The sequence below is a fragment of the Ranitomeya variabilis genome, chromosome 1, assembly GCF_051348905.1.
Source record: "Ranitomeya variabilis isolate aRanVar5 chromosome 1, aRanVar5.hap1, whole genome shotgun sequence".
Lineage (NCBI taxonomy): Eukaryota > Metazoa > Chordata > Amphibia > Anura > Dendrobatidae > Ranitomeya > Ranitomeya variabilis.
Window position 1 is genome coordinate 250,937,773 of NC_135232.1, and position 27,572 is coordinate 250,965,344.

The 27,572-nt window shown below is 42.8% G+C and overlaps 1 protein-coding gene across 2 annotated transcripts in view; it reads left to right on the plus strand.

The window, feature by feature from the left end:
* EP400 (E1A binding protein p400) overlaps positions 1-27,572 on the plus strand; it is a 306,993-nt gene that overhangs the window by 215,992 nt on the left and 63,429 nt on the right. For both annotated transcript variants that reach the window (XM_077293325.1, XM_077293326.1), the window contains exons 32-44: positions 3,984-4,067; positions 5,930-6,058; positions 8,765-8,809; positions 9,267-9,420; positions 9,613-9,854; positions 11,770-11,943; positions 12,307-12,354; positions 12,496-12,623; positions 12,770-12,826; positions 19,752-19,830; positions 19,913-20,125; positions 20,352-20,397; positions 21,240-21,358. In XM_077293325.1, coding sequence (XP_077149440.1) covers positions 3,984-4,067; positions 5,930-6,058; positions 8,765-8,809; positions 9,267-9,420; positions 9,613-9,854; positions 11,770-11,943; positions 12,307-12,354; positions 12,496-12,623; positions 12,770-12,826; positions 19,752-19,830; positions 19,913-20,125; positions 20,352-20,397; positions 21,240-21,358 — 1,518 coding nt within the window. The remainder of the gene's footprint in view (positions 1-3,983; positions 4,068-5,929; positions 6,059-8,764; positions 8,810-9,266; positions 9,421-9,612; positions 9,855-11,769; positions 11,944-12,306; positions 12,355-12,495; positions 12,624-12,769; positions 12,827-19,751; positions 19,831-19,912; positions 20,126-20,351; positions 20,398-21,239; positions 21,359-27,572) is intronic.

Genomic DNA, 27,572 nt, shown 5'->3' on the forward strand with positions numbered 1-27,572 from the left:
GCGTCATTATCCCCGTCCCAGAAAGCGAAAGGTTTCAGGGTATCTATTCGAACCTTTTCGTCATCCCAAAGAAGGACGGAAAGGTAAGACCCAAACTAGACCTCAAACTTCTACACAAGTTTGTCAGGGTCGGTCATTTCCGCATGTAATCTCTTCGCTCAGTTATCACTTCTCTGGAAGAACGGGAATTCTTTGCTTCAATAGACATCCTAGACGCTTACTTGCATATTCTGATTTTTTTTCCCCTCACCAGAGATTCCTGCGCTTCGCCATTCATGACCAGCATTTCCAATTGACGGCCCTGCCCTTTGGCCTCGCTATGCCCCCCCGAATGTTCACAAAGGTCATGGCGGCTGTCATGTCCATCTTCCACTCTCGGGGCGTGATCGTACTGCCCTATCTGAACGACCTGTTGATCAAAGGTCCGTCCTTCCACGACTCTGCGGAGTCCGTCTGCATCACTTGCGATACCTTTTCTCTCCTGGGCTGGCTGATAAACTTAAGCAAATCCTCCCCTGTCCCAGCCCAGCAGATTTCCTTTCTATGGGTGACCCTGGACTCATCTCGGGGGTTGGTAATTCTCCTTCCAAACAAAGTCCTATAGCCCTTCAACAAGGAGCCCACGCACTTTGTCAATCTTCCCCCTCATTCCATCCGGTTTGCCATGAGGTTACTGGGAAAGATGGTGGCCACAATGGAAGCGCAACTGCACTTTTGTCCCCTGCAGCATGCTGTCCTGACGGCTTGGGACAGGAACCCGTTCTCCCTCGACTGCAGGTGCCAGTTATCCCTGAAGGTCAGGCAGGCTCTCAGATGGTGGACGATGAACTCTTCCCTCAACCAGGGGAAGTTTTTTCACCCAGTTCAATGGCTTTTGGTGACTACTGATGCCAGTCTTTCGTCACCACACTGCTTAGGGCCGCTGGTCAATTAGAGAATCGAAGCTACAGATCAATGTTCTGGAGATCCGTGCTATTTGGCTGACCCTGCATCAGTTCCATCATCTTCTAGCTGGTCACCCCATCCGTATTCAATCGGGCAACGCCACGGCAGTGGCGTACATCAATCATCAAGGGGGTGCCCGCAGCAGGGCGGCCATGTCCGAGGTAACTCACATCCTCCTGATGGGCAGAGAATAACCACTCGGTAATCTCGGCGGTGCACATTCCAGGTGTAGAAAACTGAACAGCAGACTTCCTCAGCCATCAGGGGCTCGCCTCGGGGGAGTGGGAGCTTCATCCGGAAGTCTTCAACCAGATCTGTCTTTGCTGGGGGATCCCAGATGTGGATCTGATGGCTTCCATACTGAATGCCAAAGTTCCCCTGTTTATAGCACGTTCTCGAGATCCAAGAGCATTCGGAATGGATGCTCTGGTTCTTTTGTGGCGCCAATTCTGTGTTCCATACATTTCCCCCCCGCTACTGTTACTCTCGAGAGTTATCAGGTGGAAGGAGTCCCAGTGATCCTGGTTGCTCCCGACTGGTTCGCAGAGTTGGTACGCCTCGTCGCCGAGATACCCTGGTGGCTACCGAATCAGCCAGACCTGCTTTCCCAGGGCCCGATTTACCACCAGAACTCAGGGGCCCTGTGTTTAATGGCGTGGCCATTGAATCCTGGGTTTTCTCAACAGGTCGCTTCCTCTATGGTTAGTGCCCGTAAACCCGCATCGGTACGCATTTATCACCGTGCCTGGAAGACCTTTTATGCTTGGTGCAAGGATCGTGGTCTTTCCCCCCTCGTCTTCTCAGTTCCCACCATTTTCCTACAGACCGGTCTGGTCTTCGGTCTGGCACTCAGCTCTCTCAAGGGCCAAATCTCTGCTCTATCGGTCTTATTTCAAAGACAGATTGCCTCAAAACTTCAGGTTAAGACCTTTCCACAAGGGATGTCGCATGTGGCAGCTCCCTATCGCGTGCCCTTAGAGCCTTGGGACCTTAACTTGGTACTGAGTGCCTTTCAGGAACACCCCCCCTTTTGAGCCGCTTCAGAACATTTAGTTGGTTTTTCTGTCCTGGAAGGTTGCCTTCCTTGTTGCGATCACATCAATCAGACGAGTTTCTGAACTAGCCGCCCTGTCCTGCCAGGCTCCTTTCCTTAATTTCTATCAGGACAAGGTTGTCCTCAGGCCGTTCCCATCCTTTTTGCCAAAGGTCATCTCGTCATTTCATCTTAACGAGGACAATTGTTCTCCTTTCTTTTTGTCCGGCTCCTATTCACAGGGTAGAAAGAGCTCACCACATTCTCGACCTAGCAGAACAAAACTAAATAATGTCCAATAATTTGCTAAATAATAAGATTTATTAAGGATATGCAACAACATGGGGTAGAGGGGGAACAAAATACCAAAGAAGGGGCACTGTGCCAGGGGACGGCAAAGTTAGTTACAAAATAATGTGGTAACACATGAGAATTATGTGAAATATTTGATGAAATGGCAAATTCATATAGCCGAATTATTAATAAAAATCAATGGAATAGTAATGTAACAGGTATATTCATATGTAGAGGTAGATAAAGTGCTAGTGCAGACATGCTAATGGCCAAGGCAGCCACTTCATAGTCAAACAGAGGTGGACAGAATTGTGTGCTGCAGACTTGTAATAAGTCCCAAATAAGGCCGCATGATAATTACCTGTCATGTGAGAGATGTCCCCTGGATGCGCCCTGCCCCGACGCGCGTTTTGGCGTCTGCCTTTGTCAGGGGGGTCTCCTAGTCAGAGCTCTGAGAAGGTACGTCTCAAGGACAGCATCCTTCAGAAGGACGGATGCTCTGTTCCTTCTCCCGGAATGTCAGAGGAAGGGTCTTAATGCTTCAAAGGCCACAATAGCCAGGTGGATTCATTCCACTATCCAAGAGTGATACAGAGTCAGAAGTCAGCCCATCCCAGCGGGGATCAAAGTACACTTCACTCGGGTGGTGGGGATTTCTTGGGCCATTCGGCATCAGGCGACGGCAGAGTAGGTCTGTAAAGCTGCGACTTGGTCCAGTTTACATACCTTCGCAAAGCACTATAATATTCACTCTGTATTCAGCAGAGGCGAGTAAGGGCAGAAGAATTCTGCAGGCAGCGGTGGCGCGCATCTAGGCAGCTGCTACCTGAAACCTAATCCTTCTTGTTGTTTTCCCACCCAGGGACTGCTTTTGGACGTCCCATGGTCTGTGTCCCCCATTGAGGCGAAGGAGAAACAGGGATTTTTGTGTACTCACTGTAAAATCCTTTTCTCCGAGCCACCCATTGGGGGCACAGCACCCACCCTGTTTGCCTAATGGCTTATATGGCTTTTGCCCGTTCTTTAAGTTGTGATGTTGTACTCGTCTATGTTACTGGCTTTTTTTTTTTACTGCTTTTGCACCGAACTGGTTCTCCTGAAGCCAGCACAAGGGTGTATACTGCAGAGGAGGAGCTAACTTTGTTTGTATTACTTCGTGTCAGCCTCCTGGTGACAGCAGCATAACACCCATGGTCTGTCCCCCAATGAGTGGCTCGGAGAAAAGGATTTTACGGTGAGTACACAAAAATCCCTGTTTCTCAACAACCCAACCCTTTCCACTTGGTAAGACGACCACTGCATCAAAAAAATAAATGAAAAGTTGACTGCACGTGTATGCATTTCTCTTAACTTTTATTGCAAGTTACGGCATTACCCGGGCATGCATTCTACGCTATCTCCATGACTCTTATAGAAGAAAATGGAGTGAACCAAGTGCATCAGCGGCCACCATCTCATTAATTTTCTGTCCACACCCCCTTTATGGAGATGTTGACATGTCACCTATTAGACCTTTTATAGATATGCAATAAATGTCTAAGATAGGAATATCCTTTTAACACTTGTATTTGTAATACTATATTTTACATAGCAACACCATTAACATTCCTGTTGATAATGCTATGTGCTGAGTCTTTGGTTTACAATTAATAATGGTTTTATGCTGGAAAGTATTTTCTTACCCTTATGTATGTATTTGCTTTATTTCTAGCTTACTCCCATTGAGAAATATGCTCTGCACTACCTAGAACTATTTCATGCTCACTGTATTGGTGACCAACCTGGAAGCCTTGAGGTAAATCTTTAATTTATATAAGAGTGTTTGTTCAGGAATTTAAATAAGAGCTATTTTTGCTTTGTATTCTGTCATAATGTAGTGGCACGCATGTTTATGGCAATTTACTGGTTATCGCTGAAAACTTTAAAATACACATCATCTTGGTTATTGCTTGGTTATTGGCACTGCTACTAGGTAGAGTAATCTGGGTGTGTTGTATTCCGTCCTTTAAACAGCAACTCATTTTTAGCCTAGTGTCTGTATGAAATGGATACAACTGTTTTTTTCCAACTTGACTTAACTTCTGGACAGCTTAGCAAATAGTAATCTTTATTTTTATATAGCGTTAACATATTCCGCAGCGTTTTACACACATTATCATCGCTGTCCCCAATGGAGCTTACAATCTAAATTTGCTATCAGTACGTCTTTGGAATATGGGAGGAAACCGGAGAACCCGGAGGAAACCCACCCAAACACTGAGAGAACATACAAACTCCTTGCAAATGTTGTCTTCGGTGGGATTAGAACCTAGGACTCCAGCGCTGCAAGGCTGCAGTGCTATACACTGAGCAAATAATCATAGACGGCCAACATTTTTTACAGGCCTCCGCTGTGATCTACCTCTCAGAATTTTCTTCTTTCTCATGACGAGTTTAGACTTGGGTCTGAGGCATACTTCCCTGAAGGGACAGGTTTTTGCCTTTTCCGTTTTCTTTTAGTTTACCCTGGCCTTCTGCGAGCAAATTGAGGTGGCCCATTGTGCTTCTCCTTACAAGTAGGGTGCAACATTGGTACTTCAACTTCATCCTATATGCGCTTCAAGAGACTCCCTTTGAGCCCCTTGGCTTTCTCTTCATAATTCCTTTCCTGGAAGGTGGCATGGTAATGGTAATATTTCCTCATTCTTCATCAGGACGAAGTGATTTTTACACACTGCTGTCTCCCAAAGGTGGTCTCAAACTTCTACACAAACAGGGACATCTTTACCCCTTTATTTTGCCCTACCCAACCTCAGTAGTTTTTTTTCTGTCTGCATTATCTGGTCCAAACCATTAAAACTTATGTAACTGAAGCCATCCATTGGTGTTTCTCTTTATAGTCCCTGACAGATTGCGCAGAGCCCTGACAGGCTGCAAGATGGCGATTTCCAAGTGGATCAGATTTGAGATTGTGCAAACCTACAAGACCAAGGAAAAATCTGTAATTTTGTGTTACTGCTCATTCCACTAGAGCAGTTAGGCACCCCGGTCTCTTTGTTCACTCCTTCACTAAGATGTACTATATTCCTACTCTGGCCTCTGCTAATGACATGTTAGGGAGTATGGTGGCTGAGGTGCTGTAGGCTGGTGTTTGTTAGACTGTCCGCATGTATAGCAGTTGTACCTCCCACCATCTGGGATGGAATTTACCACAGTGCTGAATTTTTGTGCTTACAAAATCCTTTTCTATTTAAAAAATGGGGGCACAAATCCTACCTTTTTTTGGGTACTTGTTTCTCTGGATCAGTTTGGTAGCCTTTGGGTATTATTCGGGTCATGTTGGTTCCTGGTTATTTGTAAAAGGTTTTTTTTTGTATGTTCTCCTACTGCTTTTGACACAAAATTAAGAAACCTAGTGTTTAAGAAGAGGGCATAGCCAATCACTTTTATTAAAAACAAATAATACTAAAACAATCTAAGACCATGTCATACCCATTTCTGTGTCCCCCCAATGTTTTCAACAAGAAAGGGATTTTACTGTAAGTACAAAAATCGAGTTATCTTGTCTATTATATGTAATGCCTGTATGTTTTCAGGTGTCCTATAGTTAAATTTTGATGACTGAAACCTAACTGTGTAACATTCACACTTTAGTGCAAACCTTGCTTTATTTTACAGGCACAATTAAGTGTCACTAGGAAAGAATGGGACTTAAATCACTTGAAGCAACTTAAGGAGAGAATGGAATGGGAAGCTGATGAAAATGAGGGGCTGATCACCTACACACGGGAGGATGCTTATAATATGGTAATGTTTGATCAGCATAAGATAGTTGTGAATAATACAAAATCATAAGTAATTTTCTATAGTGTTAATTTAAAATGTTTAAATAGTTATGACACTATTTACCACCTAAAGGGAATCGGTCAGCAGGTTTTTGTGATGTAATCTGTCAACATCATAATGTTGGAGCTGAGCGCCTGATTCCAGTGATATATCACTTAGTTTACTAGGTGCAATAGTTGTGATAGAATAATTTTCTTTCTCAACCCCCTGATAGCAGCATGGAGAAAGGGGATCTGCCCTGCAAGGACTGGAAACCTACAGGGTAAAAGGGTAGTACTTTTCACCACACATCAGTTGGTTTCCTGTCCTTGAAAGGGGGAACCTTTGTCTAGATTCGGCAGTACTGGATGAAGAAAAGATGACTTGTCCAAGCCTGGCTGGTGTATTTGGGCAGCGGCCCTGCTGCTTGCTAGTACAGGGGTCCTGGAAGTGAAGCAGTCGACCCAGGGGGACTTTACATGCATGCGAGCACGAACAGCAGTGGCATGCTGAGCAGTCGGCTGGCTTCTGCGTGTTCCAGGCTGTGCATGCGCAGGGCAGTGGTCAAGGACATGCCTGGTTGACAAGTTCGCCTGTGAAATTTTACCTGAAGGTATTTTTCTCTTCCGTGATGGGTCCGGAAGAGGCTCCAGCGGAGGGGCGAGCTGTACTACATTAGAAATGTGGTTAGACCACCAACAGAGTGAGTTATTTGCTCCGACAGACCTTCCCATCGAATGTAGCATACACAACAGCCATATCAGCAGCAAGAGCTCCAGTAGGAGCATGTGCTGCTTCAGCGGTGGTCGCTCCAGTGAAAAAAAAGTGGCGCCAGAATTAACAGCATTACCAGCCATCTTAATGACATGTACTGCTAGGTCTTTAATGGTTTGGTTAGATCTCCTGGAAGGTCAGCTGAAGGATTAGGTGGCTAGATACAATATTTCAGCCACAATTCCGTTAATGTGGTGGTGGGGGGGTTGGGGCATTTACGTTTTTTTCGGATGCTTCAGCAGATTCAGCAAGGCTGGCAACTAGACCAGCGATACTTTCTAATGCAGCCCATAGGTCTCTCTGGTTGGAATGCAGGCCGGGGGATATTCCAGCCAAGTTAAAGCTATGCTCTATCCTATCTGAAGGAGAATATTTGTTTGGCCCAGTTTTGGGTGACATTTTTGAAGAAATTGGAGACAGCAAAAAGGGATTTCATAATGTATCCATCCCAGTTTATAGAAGATCCTTTTGTAAAGGAAGGTTTAACTGGAGAATACCCCCTAGAGATCAGGATAGATGGGATGACTGGAGGAAGAAAGGTAGAGGTTTTATATTTGGAGGTCCCTCTGATGACAGAAATCCTTCCAGTAACTTCTGTCCCTAGGTAGGGTAGGTGAAGGCTCTTCCTCTTATTCTTTGCCTGGGAAAAGATCTCAATCAGCTGCATTCCCAACCTAGTGAGTTCCGGCCCAAGGATAGCGTTTAAGATGATTCCTCCTCTGAAGCTTATTCTGACTTCCCCATGGTCTGCCCCCCCCCCCCCCCCCCCAACCCCCCGACTGTTTTATGGCGGTCCTGTGTCTGAAGAGAGCACATTATCACTTGCCAATGCACATGGAATACCAGAAGTTCTTCATAGTGGCCTTAGGCTACGTTCACATTTGCGGTCAGCGCCGCAGCGTCGGGCGCCGCAGCGGCGCCGCATGCGTCATGCGCCCCTATACTTAACATGGGGGCGCATGGACATGTGTTGTGCTGCGTTTTGCGCCGCATGGCCGCAAGCGTTGGACGCAAGAAACGCTTCAAGTTGCATTTTTTTTGCGTCCAACTTGCGGGCAAAAACGACGCATGCGGCGCAAAACGCAGCGTTTTAGCGTGCGTTTTGCCGCGTTTTTGTTTGCGTTGTGCGCTGCGGCGCCGACGCTGCGGCGCACAACGCAAATGTGAACGTAGCCTTAGCCATAAGCGAAGTAATCAGACACCAGAGCCCTTCCATTCCGATGGTAGTGGACCCTCGGATCTTTACAAAGATAATAGCGGAAGTAATGGCGCATCTTCGGGTGTATCCGACTGATACGTGGGAGAAGTACCGCCTTTTTATCCTGTAGGTTTCCTTTCCTTGAATGGTGGATCCTCTCTCTGTGGTGATGTCATTGTTTCTGAAAGATCCCATTACATAATTAAGTAATTACGTCTTTTTTTTCTGCAGGAGGCTTGGAATGTTGATCCCTGTATAACCTCGCCTACATCAATGATTCAGTTGTCTGTGTACACAGTACATTGACAGAAAACTGCTAATCATTGGTGGGGCATGGATATACAGAGTCAGAGGACTAGGATACAGGAGACACCTAACCCTGTAGTGACAATGTCCTGCTGATAAAACACTGGTTTTATTAAAACAGTAAAACACAGCCCAGTAAGTGATATATTACTGGATTCAGGGTCTCTTCCCCTACATCATGCTGCTCTCAGATTATATAGCAAAAGCCTGTTGACAGAATCCCTTTACATATAGTATTCAGCAGATACCATGTAGCGCTGCTGTGGTTGACTAATGCGTAATCAAATGGACTTATGTTTTTGTATACCGTAAATGTTTATGGAAGCCGCATTCAAAATACTAATAATCATTATATAACTTAAAATCTTCATCCATGTAATCACTTCAAATTATATATTTATTTTTAATAGGACTTCATTTATGATGGACCAGATGGCGAGACTGAGATGATGCCGGTGAGGATTTTGTTTCATACTTCCCTGATCTTCAAGAACTTTTTTTTGTTAAAATAATGTGATTTTATTAATGTTTTATACCACTTTCTGATATGCTTTGTAAATTGATTCCATACAAGATCTGTGTGCACCTTTGAATGGGGACGTTTTTTTTTTTAACTTATAGTAAAGAAAATCATATCTGACCTGGTCACTTGAGCCAAAGCTAATGTATGGAAATCTGAGCTGTGAACTTGTTAGATCATTTTTTATTTTCATACTTCATTGTATAATAATCTGTTCTAATAGTGAGATGAAGGACGCCTTTCAATGGCTGCTAGCAAATATCTTGAAAAATGTACTAGGCAAGAAATACTGTTTATTTGCTGAAACTGGCAAAATTATTAAATGGTTTTCATTTAGCTGTATTGTAAACAAATAACACGTCTTGATTGTCCTGGCTATTGATTTCACATAGATCTGGACACCACCTACTCCCCCTCAAGATGAGAATGACATTTACATTGATTCTGTTATGTGTTTGATGTATGATACCAACCCTATCCCAGAATCCAAGCTGCCCCCTGTCTATGTGAGAAAGGAGCGTAAAAGACACAAAACGGATCCTTCTGGTGAGTTTTGGTGAATGTCAGTGGACCCATGTTTTGGTCATATACCTGCTTTACATTCATACAATATGGTTGCCTTTTATAAAAAAAAAAAATAAAAGAATCTTGTATTATCATTTTGCTCTGTGTCCTTCTATATCACTATCTATCTTTTCTATTTTTTTTTTTTTTTTTTTTATCTCATATTGAAAAAAGGTGCTGGTAGAAAGAAGAAAATGCGACACGGAGAATCAGTTGTTCCCCCACGTTCTTTATTTGATAGAGCTGCTCCAAATCCACTTAAAGTGCGCAAAGAAGGCAAGGAGCAGAAGAAGAATATTCTCCTAAAGCAGCAAACACAATTTGCAAAACCTCTGCCAACTTTAATAAAACCAGTGATGGAAACTGGACCTGACAATCCAGAGTGGTTGATAAGTGAGGACTGGGCTTTACTGCAGGTGGGACTATGTGTTTCACAGTATTATCTATATTAGAGGTGGGCAATCAATTTTTTTGAATCACCACATGAGGCCGTGACTGTTTTGGAAAGCCAAACACACAGGATGAAATTAAATCTGCTCAATATTATTTAGGGCATATAGAGAAATAACACTCAAGCATCAATATACAGTATATTGGTTCTTGAGTGTTTTTCCTCTATATGCTCTAAATAATATTAATGTACAATAATAATAATATTGAGCAGATTTAATTTCATAATCAAAAGGTTAAAAGGTGAAGCTTTATTGAAACAAGTTAAAAAAAACTATTAATTATATGCATAAAAATATAAATGGTAGGGTGATGACAGAGGGAGGGCAGAAATGTGGAACCACAACTCTAAGAGAGTAGGAAGAAACAATGTGGCAATGTATTGATTGATGAGCTCAGAAATAGTGTGGCCAACTTACTCCTTATGAGTGTAATCTGTAAACAGTACCTATCAAATGAAGGAATTAAAGCACCAGCACAATAATAGTAAGTTGTGTATAGAGAAGTATAAACAATATTAAGAAGAGCACACAATCAAGTAAATTACAGATTATTACCTGGGAGTTGCGGTGCCACCAACCCAATTAATATATGCATCACTTTATTGAGCAGAATTAAGTCTATTGACTCGCTGCTATTGCTAATATGTGTTGCGATAGGACTTACTGTAACATGTATTCTTATGAGTAGTGGTTAATCAATACCAAGTAATTTACTGCTTTCTATAAAGTTAGTAAATCCTATGCTCCTGATATTTAGCCCTTGTACATCAATATCTCCAGCCCCACATCTTGGTATGATGTCCGCACAGCCCCCCCAAATAGTATGATGTCCCCACAGACATAACCCCCCCCGTCACACCGTATGATGGTCCTCACAACCTCTCACGCAATATGATCTAGCACAGGCCCACACACAGCCTCCCCCCACACAAACAGTGATAGCCATCCACTCAGTACGATAGCCTCCCGCAGACAGAATGATGATCCTCACAGCACCCCCACACACAGTATGACTATTCTCACAGCCCCTTTACATTGTGTAATGGTTTTGACAGTACACCATGCATGGTTTGATGGTCCCCCCAGCTCGTCACACAAGGTTTACAGGTCGTCACAGCACCCTATACTTGGTGTGATGATCCTCACAGCAACTATACATGATTTGATGGTCCTCACAGCCACATGGTGTGACTGTCCACACAGCCCCCACCCACACGGTGTGGTGGTCCTTACAACCACACACAAACACAGTGACTGTCCTCCCTCCCACACTCACAGTATGACAGTCTTCACAGCCTCCCACACACAACCCCTCACACAGTATAACAGCCACCCAGGTTCTGAGGATGCAGGTAGTGGTGAAATCGGAACAGTATTGAGGGTGGCCGTGTGGTACAGCCATGGACCACTGAACATACATGTGGCCCATGAACCGCATTTTGCCCAGGTCTGATCTGTACCAAAATAATCTGAGGGCTGGATACAAGTTGGAAAAGCTTTTGTATGAAGTAACCATAGAAAATGTATATTTTTTATCTTTGAGATACCAATAACATACCTTAAGTAAAGCACTATTACATTTAAAGGGTACATGTCAGAAGTTATGATCGCTGAGGGACCTGGCACTAGGAAACCATTCCTGAAACAAAAGCTCTCATCTTGTCATAACATTTTGATGACCATGGAGTAGGTCATAAATATGAGATCTGTTGGAGTCCTAATCCTGGCATCCCCACATATCCGCTATTAGTTGGACACCAGATGATAATTTGAACTGCTGATCAGTGGAGGCGCTGGTTAATGCTTATTTTTTATATCTCACACTCCCTTAATATTTAGGTATGCATCTTCCTATATAAAGTATGTACTTTTCCTGCAGGCGGTAAAGCAACTCTTGGAGCTCCCACTGAATCTTTCAATTGTGTCGCCAGCGCATACACCCAATTGGGATCTAGTTAGTGATGTAGTGAATTCTTGCAGTCGTATCTACCGCTCATCCAAACAGTGCCGCACCCGCTATGAGAATGTTATAATTCCACGAGAGGAAGGCAAGGTAAGTACACTACAGGATTTACCAATACGCTCGCTGATACATGATAGTACGTCTCTGATGCATTGTGCATTCAACCCTTAGTCTCTCCCAACCGGGTGATTTTCAGCAATTATGGGGTATACTTCTCCCATTCTAAAATGAATAACCATAAATGAATAACATTTTAGTTCTCTTTCATATGAGTATGGATAATTGATTTCATTCTGCTTAATATTTCCAATGTCATCCATTGTTTGCAGTCTTACTACACATTTTTGTTCTTTTTCATATCTCTTGTTATGCATGTTAATTTAATTCTGTTTATTAACACTATATTTAGGTTTGAAAATATAAATTACAGTCATGTTACCTCCCTATTTTCAGCTACTGTATGAAGCTAGTCCAAAGAAGAAGTCAGAAAACATATTTAAGGTATGTCTGAGTAAAGGTTTTAATCAGGTTAGTGCTCCAACCGTGTAGCATAGTGAAACCATTCACCTGTAATGAAGTGTACTATTTCTAGTGCAGCATGGGCTTCAATATTGTTTACATTTTCTTATTTCATTTATAAAGAATAAACCTTTAAGGACCTGCCAAATTTACTCACAAGATGAGGGATTATCACACATCCAGTTATATACAACACGTTTTGATCTGATGAAGTTAAATGCCGGAAAGCGAAGTCCACCCATCAAACCGCTGTGAGTACTGTAGTATAAAAAGGCCCGAGACACATTTTAATGATATTCTAGTTCATGAACTGAACTGAATTTTTGCCTTAAACATTATATTTTATCTCTTATTTTAATAAAAATATGATTTCTTTGATTGTGGTTGTCTGTTTTAGATTGGGCATGAATCCATTTCAGAAAAATCCCAAGCATGCATCAGTACTGGCAGAGAGGTAAATGAATAGACAGATTGTTAGTCAAAATTATCTGCAACCAGCCACAGCTATTTTACTAATGTTGTGTATGGAAACTATAGTCAAATAGATAAACTTTTGTAACAGTGTTATTTTGTGAGACTTTGGTAAGAAAAGTAGATATAATCTTAAGGCATTTTTTTTTTTACTTGCATGACTATGTGCAAAAGCCAGAAGATTGTTTGCTTATACTTTTGACCAAAGCAATTGTACATTTCATTACATAATGTGTCAGTCTTTAACCCCTGATCGACTAATGACTGGTATAGTACGTCATGAGTATGTGTCTGTTCCCGCATCATGACGTGCTATACCTGTTATGTACTGTAACTGTCACTGTGTGAAAACGGAGTGACCGCTTTGTGCCAACTATAGTCACTGGCAGCTGACCGTCACAGATAAAGATGCAGGACCAGTTTCAGCGGTCCCCGTTCTCTGATTGCTGTGATAGGAGTGGGGGTGCTAAAATATCATCTCTTCCCCACACAATCACTGCCGGGAGCTCAGCTGCCAGCTGAGCTCGTGCAGTAACAGCTAGGGCTAGTGTCCGGACCACCACTTGCTGAATTGCACCACCACTTGCTCCAGATGCTGCAAATGATAGCGATAGCGGCATTTAGAAGCTTCTGAAAGGGAGGGGGCTTCCCTCTCACCCCTACTACTAAGTCATGGGTATCTTATGGTTGTCATGGCATCCGAAGGTCAAGCAATGATCTCCTGGTGTCTCAAGTGCGGTTGCCTGTTAGACCCAGCCATAGGCAGAGGGTCTAGTAGGCATTCTGTCTCTATAATTTCACAAGTCTCATGCATTGCAATGCATGAGACCAGTAATCGGACTAATAAACGTTAAAATCCTATAAAGGGACTAAGTTATATAAAAAAAAAAATTTAAGAATAAAATTGAAATAAAATATAAAAAACTAAAGAGCAAAAAATTACACCAATAAACACACACATTTATGTAAGAAGAAAAATAAACAAAATCCACATATTTGGTATTGCCGTGTCCAGAATGACCCAATGTATACAACTGTCACTAGTTAACCCCCACATTGAACATTGCAAAAGTAAATAAAAACGTTGCAAAAAAACTATGGTTCTTTATCATACAGCCAGAAAAAGAGTGAAACAAATCGAAAAGACAAATGTATGTACAAATTGTATCACTTATAACCTTATCATGTCCCTCAAAAAATAAGCCCTAATACAGATCCATTAGTGGAAAAATAAATACCACTTTAACCACACGGTGAACGGCATATATCTGAACTTATATCGCATAAGGAATGGCGTAAAATATAAATAAAGCCAATTTTCACCTGCTGTTTGTTTATTCTGCCTCCCAAAGATCGCAGTAAGGCTTGCTTCACATTTATCCTGCGCTCTTTGCTGAGAGCTTACTCCGGGATTTCCGAGTAAATCTCTGAAATATTTGATTCAAACAGCCCCCGGCAGAAGATTCTCTATAGTGGGGCAAATGGAGACAGTTTGGACTATGCCTGGCATATCATCCGGCGGTGTCAGTCTTTTTAAGTGGGCATAAAAGCACGGTCAACCACAGTTCACCTCTTAAAAGCCGGATATCACTGAACATAAGTCACAGTGAGTCCAGAGTATCTCTGCTGTCTCATTAATGAATGGATCCCTCGGAGATTTCAAACGAATCACGTATTGGGTAGATTTAGATGGAAACCCCAATGTAAGTGCTCAGCCTAGAGCTCAGCATAAATGTGAACTGATCCAAAATCTTCTGGACTTCAAAATGCCATCAATAAAAGCTTGTACTCAGCCCACAAAAATGTCCCCACTCAAGTCTGTCATCATTAACAGAAGTATAGGGGGTGTCCACCTTACTGGTAGCAAAAAAGGCTCTGGAAAAGTGACATGTCTCACGCTAAAAGAAATCCAGTGAAACTGTGCTCCCAAATCCAAATTCCCTGTCCTCTTAAGCCCTACAGTGTGCTTAAATCACAGCATCCACGTGTTTGGCATTTCTGTTACGAGGAGAGTCAACTTGCTCTACGGGGTGCTTTTCTTCTGAAACACGAGTTGGGCACAATGTATTGGGCACTACAATGTCATATTTTAATTTTCACTCTGCAACAACCATTGCTGCCTGTTTCTGTGGAACGCCCCAGAAGTAAAAAAATCTTCGCTACACCCATAGATGAATTCCCAGAGGCTTGTTATTTCCACATTAGGATGAATTAAGGGAGGTTTCTGATTTTCTGGCGCATAGGGGCTCTGCAAATGAAAACTATGGTATTCTAGGAAAATCTGCTCTCCAAAAGTCTAATAGCGCTTCTTCCCTCCCAAGTTTAGCCGTGTGGCCAAATAGTACTGTACAGTCACATATGGGGTCATTTTTGCCTATTTCCCCTTGTGAAAATGTAAAATCTGGTGTTAAAATGTTTTAGTGGTAAAATTGTAATTATTGTTTCTTCACCGCTCAATAGGTTAAAATTTTGTAAAACACCTGTACTGTCAATATTTTCACTGCACCACTTGATTTCATTAAGAGATGCAGTTTGTAAAATAGGGTCACTTATGTGGGGTCCTGCTGTCTTGACACCCCCAAAGATCTGCCATTGTAACATGGCCCCCGGGGGGCAAACCATTACAGACAAATCTGCACTCCTTCCCTTCTGAGATTTATACTGTGCCTCAAAAGTACTTTTTGACCATATATGATGTCTTGCTGCACTCAGCAGAATTTATTTTACAAATTTTGTGATTCATTTTCTCCTCTTAACCCTTTTGAAAAGTAAAAACTTTGCTCTAAATCATCGTTACAGTTTCCAAAATGTGGTCACTTGTGATTTTTTTTTTTTTGCTGTTTTTGATCCTCGGCGGATCTCCAAATGCGACATGGCGTCCACAATCTATTACAGACCATTTTGCACTCCAAAAATGAAATCGCTCTCCTTCCCTTCCTACCCCTGCCTTGTTTCCAAACAAGAGTTTCTGACAAAGTATTGGGTATCCCTGTACCCAGGAGAAATTGCACAGCAAATTATGTGGTCGATTTTCTCCTATTAACTCTTGTGACGATAAAAATTTGGGGCTAAAACAACATTTTTGGGGAAAAAAACATTGTTTTTCCTGTCCAAGGTTTTAAAATTCTGTGAGGCACCTGTGGGTTTCCAAATCCCAATTTTGCGCCTTTCCTCCCAGTGAATGGACATGGACCAAGGAGATTAAACAGGATTCTACAGGTGAACAACTGGCTACGTCGTTGGTGCTGTGAGCAGCGTTATGAGTTTCTTGACCTTGGATTGAATTACTTGTATGAAGGACTTCTTGCTGGAGATGGGTTGCATCTTATGAAAACAGAAAAACATATAATTGGTAGACACCCTGCTACACTCATGAGGAGAGCTTTAAACTAGAGCAATTTGGGATTGGAAATATACGGCCAGGAAAAAAAATATGCAGCTAATGAATTCTTTTGAGAACCCTGCTATAAGAAGGGGAAACAAAGCACAAAACAACAAATTCTGAATGAAAATAGAAGGGCAAGACAAACCAACTACAAACTATAATGTGTCTACACAAGTGCACAGAGCATGGGAAACAAACGAAGGAGAATTGGAGCTGCTAACACAGGAAGAGAGATATGTCATTGGCATCACTGAAACTTGGTTGGATGATACACAAGATTGGAATACAAACCTTGAAGGCTACAACTTATCCATTAGAAGCAGGATTGACAAGAAGGGAGGAGGTGTTGCATAGTATGTTAGGAAAATGTATATTTCCACAGAGGTCCAAGCTTCAGAGAATGATAGCTCTTCAAAAACTGGGTAAGAATACATGGAGAGAAGAACATAAAGGACACTATTCTAGGTGTTTACTATAGGCCACCAGAACAGACTGAAGATATGGATGAACTTTTTTTTTTTTTCATCAGATGTCTGTTCTCAAAAAAGACATAGTGATCATGGGAGATTTTAACTATCCACATATTTGTTGTGAAAAAGTAATGAGTCCAAAAAATTATTATCTTTATCTTTCAATCTTGTACCTAATTCTTACCATCGGGGAGGAAATAGTTGAGGAATTAAAGGTGGCTGGGAATTTAGGAGGCAGCAATCATGCTGTCCTGGAATGTTGGATTACAAGAGAAGGAAGACCAGCGATTACTGAAACCTTAATGTTGGACTTCAGAAAGGCAGATTTTAATGGACTCAGAGGATACAAAAGGTCCAATGGTTGGATGTTCTAAAGGACAGAAATGTCCAAGAAGGATGGGAGATTTTGCTAAATGAAATTCTCGTTGCACAGTAACAATCCCGAAAAGAAGGAAGAACTGGAAGAATTTAAAGAAACCAGGATGGATGAACACAAAACTTAAACACTTGCTGAAAAGAATTAAAAAAGAAATGTATATTAAGTGGAAAGAGGGGAGCATATCTAAAGAAGAATATAATGCTGTTTGCAGGGAATGCAGGGCAAGCGTTAAATATGAAGCTATTAATGAAATGATGCTTGCAAGGGAGTCCGAAAGCAATAAAAAAGGATTTTGGGGGTATGTGAAAAGCAAAACAAAAGTCAAAGATGCTATAGGATTTTTACAGGACTAAAAGGGTGATGTGGTCAATAATTGTAATATCATCTGACCTTCACGGTGCTATCGAAGGAATAAAATAATCCACATGATCTATAAACCGAGAGATGATGAGGGAACACTTGGCTAATTTAAATCCCCTGGCTCTAGATGAATTACATTCTAGGGTGCTGAAAGATATAGCCAAGGAAATTGCAGAACCAGTAGTCAGAATCTTTGAAAAATCCTGGAGTACAAGATAAGTCCCAGAAGATTGGAGATGGGCAATTGTGGTCTCTATCTTAAAAAAATGAAAAGATGGAACCAGGAAATTACAGAACAGTGAGCCTTACTTCTGTACCAGAAGAGATCTTTGAAGAAATTATTAAACAACATGTATGTAAGCACTTATAAAAAAAAATACAGTAATTAACCAGAGCCAGCATGGGTTTGTAGCAAACAAGTCAAGCCAGACTAATTGAATTTCTTTCTATGATGGAATCACTGACTGGGTGGATCAGGAAAATGTGGTAGATATAGTATATCTCGACTTCAGCAAAGCATTTGATAAAGTATCTCATACTATCCTTATTGCAGAAATGGCCAAGTATGGGATTGGCAAGGCTATGGTTAACTGGATACATAACTGGCTCAGTGATCGTACTCAGAGTGGTAATAAATGGTTGCACATCCAGTTGGAAGAGTGTTTCAATTGGGGTACCACAAGGCTCTGTCCTGGCCCCAGTGTTTTCCAACATTTTTAGAAATGATTTAGATGAGGGAGCTGAAGGTAAAAAAAACGAATTGGCTTTTTTACTGCTGAATCATACTGTTGACTCATGTGCAGTCTGTGATCAAACACAGTTCTAGGATGTATTAAGAGAAACAGAGTCCATATCACGTGAAGTAATTATTCCCCCTCTACTCCTCCTTTGTCAGACTTCATCTGGAATACTGTGTCCAGTTCTAGGCACCACATTTTAAATAGATGCCTTCAGAGAAGAGCTACCAGAATGATGACCGCTCTGCAAAGTATGTCCTTCGAGGAACGGTTAAATGATCTGGGAATGTTTAGCTTGCAAAAAAGAAGTCTAAGAAGAGACTTAATAGTGGTGTACAAATATCTGAAGGGATGTCACAGTGTAGAGGGATTATCCTTATTCTCATTTGTAAACACGAGAAGCAATGGAATGAAACTAAAAGGGAGAAGATACAGATTAGATATTAGAAAAAACTTTTTGACAGTGAGAAGGGTGTTCAATAGGTGGAAGAGGTGGTGAGTTCTCCTTCAAAGGAAGTCTTCAAAGAGAGACTGGACAGACATCTGTCTGAGAGAGATTCTATGATTAAAAAATGAAAAAAACAAAACTTTTTGTTGGAAAAAATAAAAATTGCTGATATACTTTTAGCTCTTCTAACTTCCTAACCAAAAAAAGTATCACAAAATGAATCTGAGGTAAACATGTGGGAAATGTGATTTATTAACTATTTCATGTGGCATATCTCGCTGATTTAAGGGCATAAAAATTCAGTGTTTAAAAATTGCAATATGTTAAAAAAACAACTTTATTTTCTATATTTTGACAAATAAATGCATATATTGATGAAAATTTACCACTAACATGAAGTAAAATGTGTCAGAAGAAAAATATCCGAAGCACTGGGGTATGTTGACGTGTTCCAGAGTTATTACCTCAAAGTGACACGTCAGCTTTTAAAAATGAGGCTTGTTGATTAACGGGGTTGTCCACTACTAGGACAACCCCTTCTTGATTTAAATGTTTGTCCCTGATAGCATAAGAGGTTATACTCCCCTCCTGTGCCGGCACCGATGCAGCGGTGTGTACACTCACGGTCATAGGGCTATTGTGCGGTATTTGTGACACGTGACCCCTGCACCCAATCAGCGCTGGCATCCTTGTCCCCGCCTTTTGTCGAATTGAATATGAAGAGGAAGTTCGGGTTGCGGCTGATCTCTGACTTCCTCTTCATGTTCAATTTGACAGAAGGGGACAATACGCCAGCTGTGATTTGCTTTTTTGGCTCACGTATCACAACAACCGCATGGGAGCCCCGTGTAGAGCCAGTGTTGACATCGTAGTAACGGCACTGGCACGGGAGGGGAGTATAAGCTTTTTTAATTTTATCTCCTTATGAGGTATAAGGAGGAGTTGTCCCAGTAGTGGACAATTGCTTTAATGTTCAAAGCGGCTCGGTCTTTAAGGGGTTAAAAATACTGCCATTTTTATCTCTGCTTTAAGTGTTGGATGCTACTAGATAATCCTATGTTCAAGCAACTCACTTTTTTGGTTATTCTCATGAATTATTCATATATAATATTTTTATAATTTTTTTTAGTGGCATCAACTATGACAAGCCATTGCAACCAATACAGGTGGCATCACTGCGTGCAGATCGTATAGCCAAAGAAAAGAAGGTACATTCTTTAAGCTTTCCTAACTGCTTGGTATTTCCATGGATGTATGTCAAACTGCTTAAAATATTTTCCTTGTTTAAAGGCTTTGGAACAGGTTCGCGCACAACAGCAATCTGGCCCACTACAGCAGCAGCCGCAGCAAAATGGACAAGTAATCCAACCAGCAGCTGCACAACCTGGACAAGTCCAATCACCAGCTCCTGCCGTGACTCAGGCACAAGTCGTCATTCAGCAGCAACCTGTAGCCAAAGGCCCTAGCACAGGCACCACTTCAATAACCACTCCAGCTCTCCTTGTAAGGAACATTACATTGATAACATGACGCCATGCATGAACTTTGATGCTACGTCATAAATTATTACAAGCAGAAAATTAAAAGGAGTTGTTTGAGTATTTGTCATCAATCGTGTTGTGTCTAGTAAAATATGTTACAACAATTCGAGAAACATGTTTTCAACTGGAGGTTACCATTTCAAGTTTTATTTCCTCAGTTTGTAATTAGTTTGCTTTTTGTTTGACAGACTGGCACCATAAAGGCTGCTGTACCTGGAACAAGCATTGCTACTGGTGAGGATAAACCGAATTGTTTTTAATTTTGAAAAAACACACTTTGGTATAGTTGAAAGTTTGTACATTAGCGCACTTCATGGTCGGACTAGAGTCCAGCCACACAGCAGTGGCAAACCACATTAGTACATTCTATGCTGGCGAGTTGGAAACCTTAACATACTTGCAACTTTTCATTTGTATAAATTTAATCCTGCAGGGTGAAGGTTCTTTGCTGGTTAGTTCATGTGATCAGACCAGCAGTCAGGCTAAGACTTTGTTTCCTAATAGAGGCACTTAACTGGTTAACAACTTAGGACTTGGTTTTTCTAATGGGTCATTAATAGTGTTGATCAAATAGCTTCGATAAGTGCTTATCCGAATAGCTGCAGCAGGAGCCCGGATACCTGGAGCACTCCCGATAATCAGCTGTTCGGTGCCACAGCTGCATGTGTCTCGGCTGTGTGACAGTCCCAACATATGCATGGAAAGCCCAACAAACAGGCATGTGTTGTGACTGTCACAGCCTCGACACATGCAGCTGCGGTGCCGAACAGCTGATTATCGGGAGCGCTCCAGGTTACAGAGGCAGCTATTCGGTAAGCGCTACAGCTGGGCGAATAAGCACTTATCTGAAGCTATTCGATCAACCTTAGTCATTAAGCAAAGTATAAAGCTGACTCGATCTGCATCTGCCTGTAACTACAGCATTAGGAGCGATCGCTGTAGTTTAACCACTTAAATCGCGCTGTCATTTTAAATGCTTTCAAATCTATTGGTAGTTATAAATGCTCTGAAAATGTAGGATACTTTATAAAGGCCAGAGAATGTGGCTCAAATTAATGATTTTCTTTTATATACAGGAACGGTTACAGCAAATGTGCTTGTAAACACGGTGTCAGGAGTTGCAGGTGTCTCTCCTGCTACCTTCCAGCCCATTAATAAGCGATTGGTATCCCCAGTGGTAACTGGTACAGTTTCCGTAAGTGTGTTGTTTTTTTTTATAATGATGTTGTAAAGTAAAATGTTATCATTGTCTTTCTTTTCCTTCTCATGCCTGATTATTCTCAATCTATGGACGGAAATTACTTTGAAAATACAAGTATTGAAGTGGAGTTGTCTATTCTAACAGTATTTATACAGGGTGGGCCATGTATATGGATACACCTAAATAAAATGGGAATGGTTGGTGATATCAACTGTTTGTGGCACATTAGTATATGGGAGGGGAAAAACTTTTCAAGATGGGTGGTGACCATGGCAGCCATTTTGAAGTCAGCCATTTTGGATCCAACTTTATTTTTTCCAATGGGAAGAGGGTCATGTGACACATCAAACTTATTGAGAATTTCACAAGAACAACAATGGTGTGCTTGGTTTTAACGTAACTTTATTCTTTCATGAGTTATTTACAAGTTTCTCTTTGTTTACAGCCATTGACGTGTCGCAGGGGTTAACACGTGAGGAGCGGATAGAAGTTTAGAAAATAGAATAGAAAACTGTCACCATTCCCAAGTTATTTAGGTGTATCCATATACAGTGCCTTGGGAAAGTATTCGGCTCCCTGGAACTTTTCAACCTTTTCCCACATATCATGCTTCAAACATAAAGATACCAAATGTAAATTTTTGGTGAAGAATCAACAAGTGAAACACAATTGTGAAGTTGAATTAAATTTATTGGTTATTTAAAAATTTTTGTGGAAATTCAAAAACTGAAAAGTGGGGCGTGCAATATTATTCCTCCCCTTTAACTTAATACTTTGTTGCGCCACCTTTTGCTGCGATTACAGCTGCAAGTCGCTTGGGGTATGTCTCTATCAGTTTTGTACATCGAGAGACTGAAATTCTTGCCCATTCTTCCTTGGCAAACAGCTCGAGCTCAGTGAGGTTTGATGGAGATCGTTTGTGAACAGCAGTTTTCAGCTCTTTCCACAGATTCTCGATTGGATTGAGGTCTGGACTTTGACTTGGCCATTCTAACACCTGGATACGTTTATTTGTGAACCATTCCATTGTAGATTTTGCTGTATGCTTGGGATCATTGTCTTGTTGGAAGACAAATCTCCGTCCTAGTCTCAGGTCTTTTGCAGACTCCAACAGGTTTTCTTCAAGAATGGTCCTGTATTTGGCTCCATCCATCTTCCTATCAATTTTAACCATCTTCAATGTCCCTGCTGAAGAAAAGCAGGTCCAAACCATGATGCTGCCACCACCATGTTTGACAGTGGGGATGGTGTGTTCAGGGTGATGAGCTGTGTTGCCTTTACGCCAAACATACCGTTTGGCATTGTTGCCAAAAAGTTTGATTTTGGTTTCATCTGACCAGAGCACCTTCTTCCACATGTTTGGTGTGTCTCCCAGGTGGCTTGTTGCAAACTTTAAACGACATTCTTTATGGATATCTTTGAGAAATGGCTTTCTTCTTGCCAGTCTTCCATAAAGGCCAGATTTGTGCAGTGTATGACTGATTGTTGTCCTATGGACAGACTGTCCCACCTTAGCTGTAGATCTCTGCAGTTCATCCAGAGCGATCATGGGCCTCTTGGCTGCATCCTCTGATCAGTTTTCTCCTTGTTTGAGATGAAAGTTTAGAGTGACGGCCGGGTCTTGGTAGATTTGCAGTGGTATGATACTCCTTCCATTTCAATATGATCGCTTGCACAGTGTTCCTTGGGATGTTTAAAGTTTTGGAAATCATTTTGTATCCAAATCCGGCTTTAAACTTCTCCACAACAGTGTCACGGACCTCCCTGTTGTGTTCCTTGGTCTTCATGATGCTCTCTGTGCTTCAAACAGAACCCTGAGACTATCACAGAGCAGGTACATTTATACGGAGACTTGATTACACACCGGTGGATTATATTTATCATCATTAGGCATTTAGGACAACATTGGATCATTCAGAGATCCACAATGAACTTCTGGAGTGAGTTTGCTGCACTGAAAGTAAAGGGGCCGAATAACATTGCACGCCCCACATTTCAGTTTTTTAATTTCCACAAAAATGTAAAATAACCAATAAATTTCGTTCAACTTCACAATTGTGGTCCACTTGTTGTTGATTCTTCACCAAAAATTTACATTTGGTATCTTTATGTTTGAAGCATGATATGTGGGAAAAGGTTGAAAAGTTCCAGGGGGCCGAATACTTTCACAAGGCACTGTAAATGGGCCACCCAAAAAAGTTTGCCTCATCACTGAACATAATGTTCTGTGTAAACTGAGAGTTCTGTTCCAATTTTTGTATTGCCCATCCTGCAAATTCAGCTCGCCGATCTGGCATCAGTCGAACATCCCTTTGGCGGATATTGGCTGCTCACAAATGGCACCATTACAAAATCCAGTTGCTGCAGCATCTCAACGAGGATGACCCAGATCGGCGCTCCGAATTTGCGTAATGGGCAAAACAAAAATATGTATGTGTGTGTGTGTTTGTATGTATGCACATGTATATATATATATATGTGTGTGTGTGTATATATATATTATGTGTGTGTGTGTGTGTGTGTATATATATATGTGTGTGTGTGTATATATATATATATATATATATATATATACGTGTACATATATATATATATATATATATATATACACACACACACACACACACACACACACACACACACACACACACACACACACACACACACACACACATACACTAATGTTCTACAAACGGGAAGTTGATGTCACCAGCCATTCCCGTTTTATTTAGGTGTATCCATATACATGACTCACCCCGTATATTATTTTCTATAGTAATGATATATATTTTTTAAATTGATATGTCACCAGGTTATCCCATAATGTCCTCAAATGTGTAAGCAGTAGAGCCAAAAATGTTAGTTCCACAGATCCATTGTGGTTTCATCAGAAACAGAGCTGCTCATGACCTTGCCCCGTGTCTGATATTTCAGCTGAAATTAATAGGGGGAATTTCGGTTAACCTAAAATTGCAGAATGAGAATTTTGGTGACTTTAAAAAATATAAAGTACCGTAATTAATGAAGTCCTTGCTGTCTGACCCCCACTGATGACTTTTTAGAGGGGTTTTCTGGGATCATAATATTGATGCTTTACTATGGGACTTAAGTGTAATATTGTGGGGGTGCAACTTGAAGCACCTCTGCCAAATAGCTTGAAAGATGTTTTACTTGTGAGTGCTGCAGCGTCTTCAGGGTTTATATTGCTCCATATTCCTCCACTTGTCTACTTAGTGGTGACTGTTTTGGGTATTGCAGTATTGTCCCAAATAATTGATTGCAACAATGCTGCAATACGCTAAGCCAGAGCTACTAACAGGTTTGCGCGAGTTTACAGAACAGTGTAAAAATTGAAGAGGCTGCACCATGGTCACTTCAACTCGCATTTTGGCAGAACTGCCAAGTGTGCGACATTCATCAGTATAATAACTATGAGGGTCCTATTTAGCCAACTTTTTTAATGTTCACAGATAATTTCTGTGTTTAATTTATCACTTATTTCTCCTACGCCTCATTGGGGGACACAGGACCATGGGTGTTATGCTGCTTGCCACTAGGAGGACACTAAGTAAACACAAAGAGTTAACTCCTCCTCTGCAGTATACACCCCTTGACTGGCCAGTAACGACTCAGTTCTTGCTTAGTGTCTGTAGGAGGCACTTGGGACCATTTATTATTTTATTTTTATTTTCTGTAAATTTTTATTTTTTATCTAACGGAGTGAAGGGGGCGACGGACTCTTTTCCAGGGTCCGCTCTCCCCCGAACCATCAACAGGCGAGCACGGCGAGTATACCTCCCCGTTCCTCTCCTGCGACGTATGGGGCACGCCTAACCTAACCCGGGGCGACGGTTCCTACTCGGTCCCGATCTCCCCCATTATAGGAGGGCGAGCACATAGAGTATACCTCTCATGTGCATCTCCCGGGCTCCACCGCACTCAAGCCCTCACCTCGGCGTCTTGTAGTTCCCACGGTAGCCGTAAGTCCCCTGCGGCAGGCACATCTGCATGGTGGCACAGCCATAAGTCCCCCGAGGCAGGCACATACGATGCTCTCATCCCCCGGCGCAGGGAGGACAGATTGAGCTGGAAGCCGCACTGAGGCTCTGTGAGTATTCCCCTCCTCACGCTGCGGCGTTGGAGGATGCGGTCCGGGTCCCTGGGGAGGGGCGCCGCTGTTGCTGCAGCGGCGATTGTTCGGCGCTGCACCGCGCCCGCAGGCGCATGCCGCCGGCAGCCTGTGTAAATTTAGTCCCCGGCTTTTCAGCCGGCCTAGGCCGCGTTTTGTAATTCCCGCCCACCGCTGAAGCTCCGCCCACCACTCAGGCGCTTCTCGTTCTGAACGAGAACAGCCCTGCAGATCTCGGCTGCCATATTGGGTCTCCCTCTCCTGCGTGGAACGCTGCAGAAAACGATTTCTCTTCCTCTCTGGGGACACCGACACAGGACCGTGGGTAAGCTGCCCCTTCCTATAGGGAAACGCTTAACCCCTTCTCTGCAAAATCCCAGGCTAGTACAGTATTTTGGAGGCAGACATACAGCACACTGTCTTTTTTACCGTATGTGCCACTTGCAATTCTTCTTTGCCGCGGGCCCACAGTACTCCCTTGTGCCAGAACTGTGACCCGGCCTGTGCGCAACCACCTTCTGCCGCTACCTCCAATGTCGCCACCGACCCCGCCGAGCCTAACCCTCCTGTGTGGGCCGCGTCCCTGTCACGTTCAATGGAATCCTTAGTCAAGGCATTGGACTCTTTCCGAGGGTCCTCCTTGAGCCCGAACTCACCTCCGTCGGCTGCGACGGAATCTGGTGACGGTGCGGGGCCGTCCGACCACAGGGGGCGTACCGTTCTACGGGACTCCCGGGGTTCCAGAAAAAGGACCCTTCCCTCATCTCCCGTACATGCCCGAGCTTCAGCTTCTGCAAGCTCATCTTCTCGCTCTCCCTTCCCTGAGGGTCGCAGCGTACGGGACTCAGTATATGAGTCGGAGGAATCTTTAACCCAAGACTCCTCTATTGGTCAGGAGACACTTGACTCCCTTATTGAGGCAGTCAACAAAACGTTAATGGTGGACAACGAATCTGCTTCCTCTCAGGAACATGTCGTATCTTTTAAAAGGACTAAACGTGTCCAAAAGATATTTGCTAATCACCCTGAGTTTCAGGACATTATCCAAAAACACAGGGAGCACCCTGAGAAGCGCTTCACGGCTCAGAAAGCCACGGAAGCTAAATATCCTTTCTCTAAGGAGTTGCTTTTCTTTCCTTATGTGGATCCGGCCGTATCGCGACTCGCATCCAAAACGGTCTTATCCCTGTCAGACGGTTCATCAGTCAAAAATCCCTCTGACCGTCAAATTGATTATTTGGCTCGCTCAGTCTTTGAAGTCTCAGGAGCAGCTCTTCTTCCATTCTTTGCAGCTACCTGGGTAGCTAAGGCTATGGTGGCCTGGGCAGAGGTGTTAACCTCTTCCGTCCACGGCAGTACTCTTCCCCCAGAGGCGGCCAGACTAGCTAGCCAGATAGCTCAGGCCGGAGATTTCGTGGTTAACGCTTCCATAGATGCGGCGAATTGCGCAGCGCAAGCAGCGGCAAACGCAATTTCCATCAGGAGGGCCTTATGGCTCCGCGATTGGCGAGCAGATTCTGCTTCTAAGAAGTGGCTGACTTCTCTACCTTACCAAGCGGGTCGTTTATTCGGGGAGAAACTAGACCAAATCATTTCTGACGCTACCGGAGGGAAGAGTAAATTTCTTCCCCAGCAAAAACCGGCCTGGCCTTTTCGGAATCAACAGCAGTTTCGATTCCGGTCCTTTCGTAACAACTCCGGTTGGTCCTCCTCTTCCCCTGGTTCGGGACGATGGGACAACAGAACTTCCCAGGTCTCATACAGACCAAACCGTTCCTGGAAACCCAGACCGAGACCGTCTGCCCCTAAGCCGTCCGCATCCCTTAAACCTTCCACACAATGACTCGTTGGCGTGTCTGACGGACACCGACAGAGTAGGCGGACGCCTTCTTTCGTTCCGTCAAAATTGGCTCTCGGTCGTTCACGACCAGTGGGTCAGAGAGCTTGTGTCCTCCGGATACAAAATCGAGTTTTCTTCCATCCCCCCTCCGTGTTTCTTCTTCAGTCTTCCAGTCTTCTCCCCCCAAATCAAAGGTGTCACATCTTTCAGGCCATACAGGCGCTTCAAAGGGACGGGGT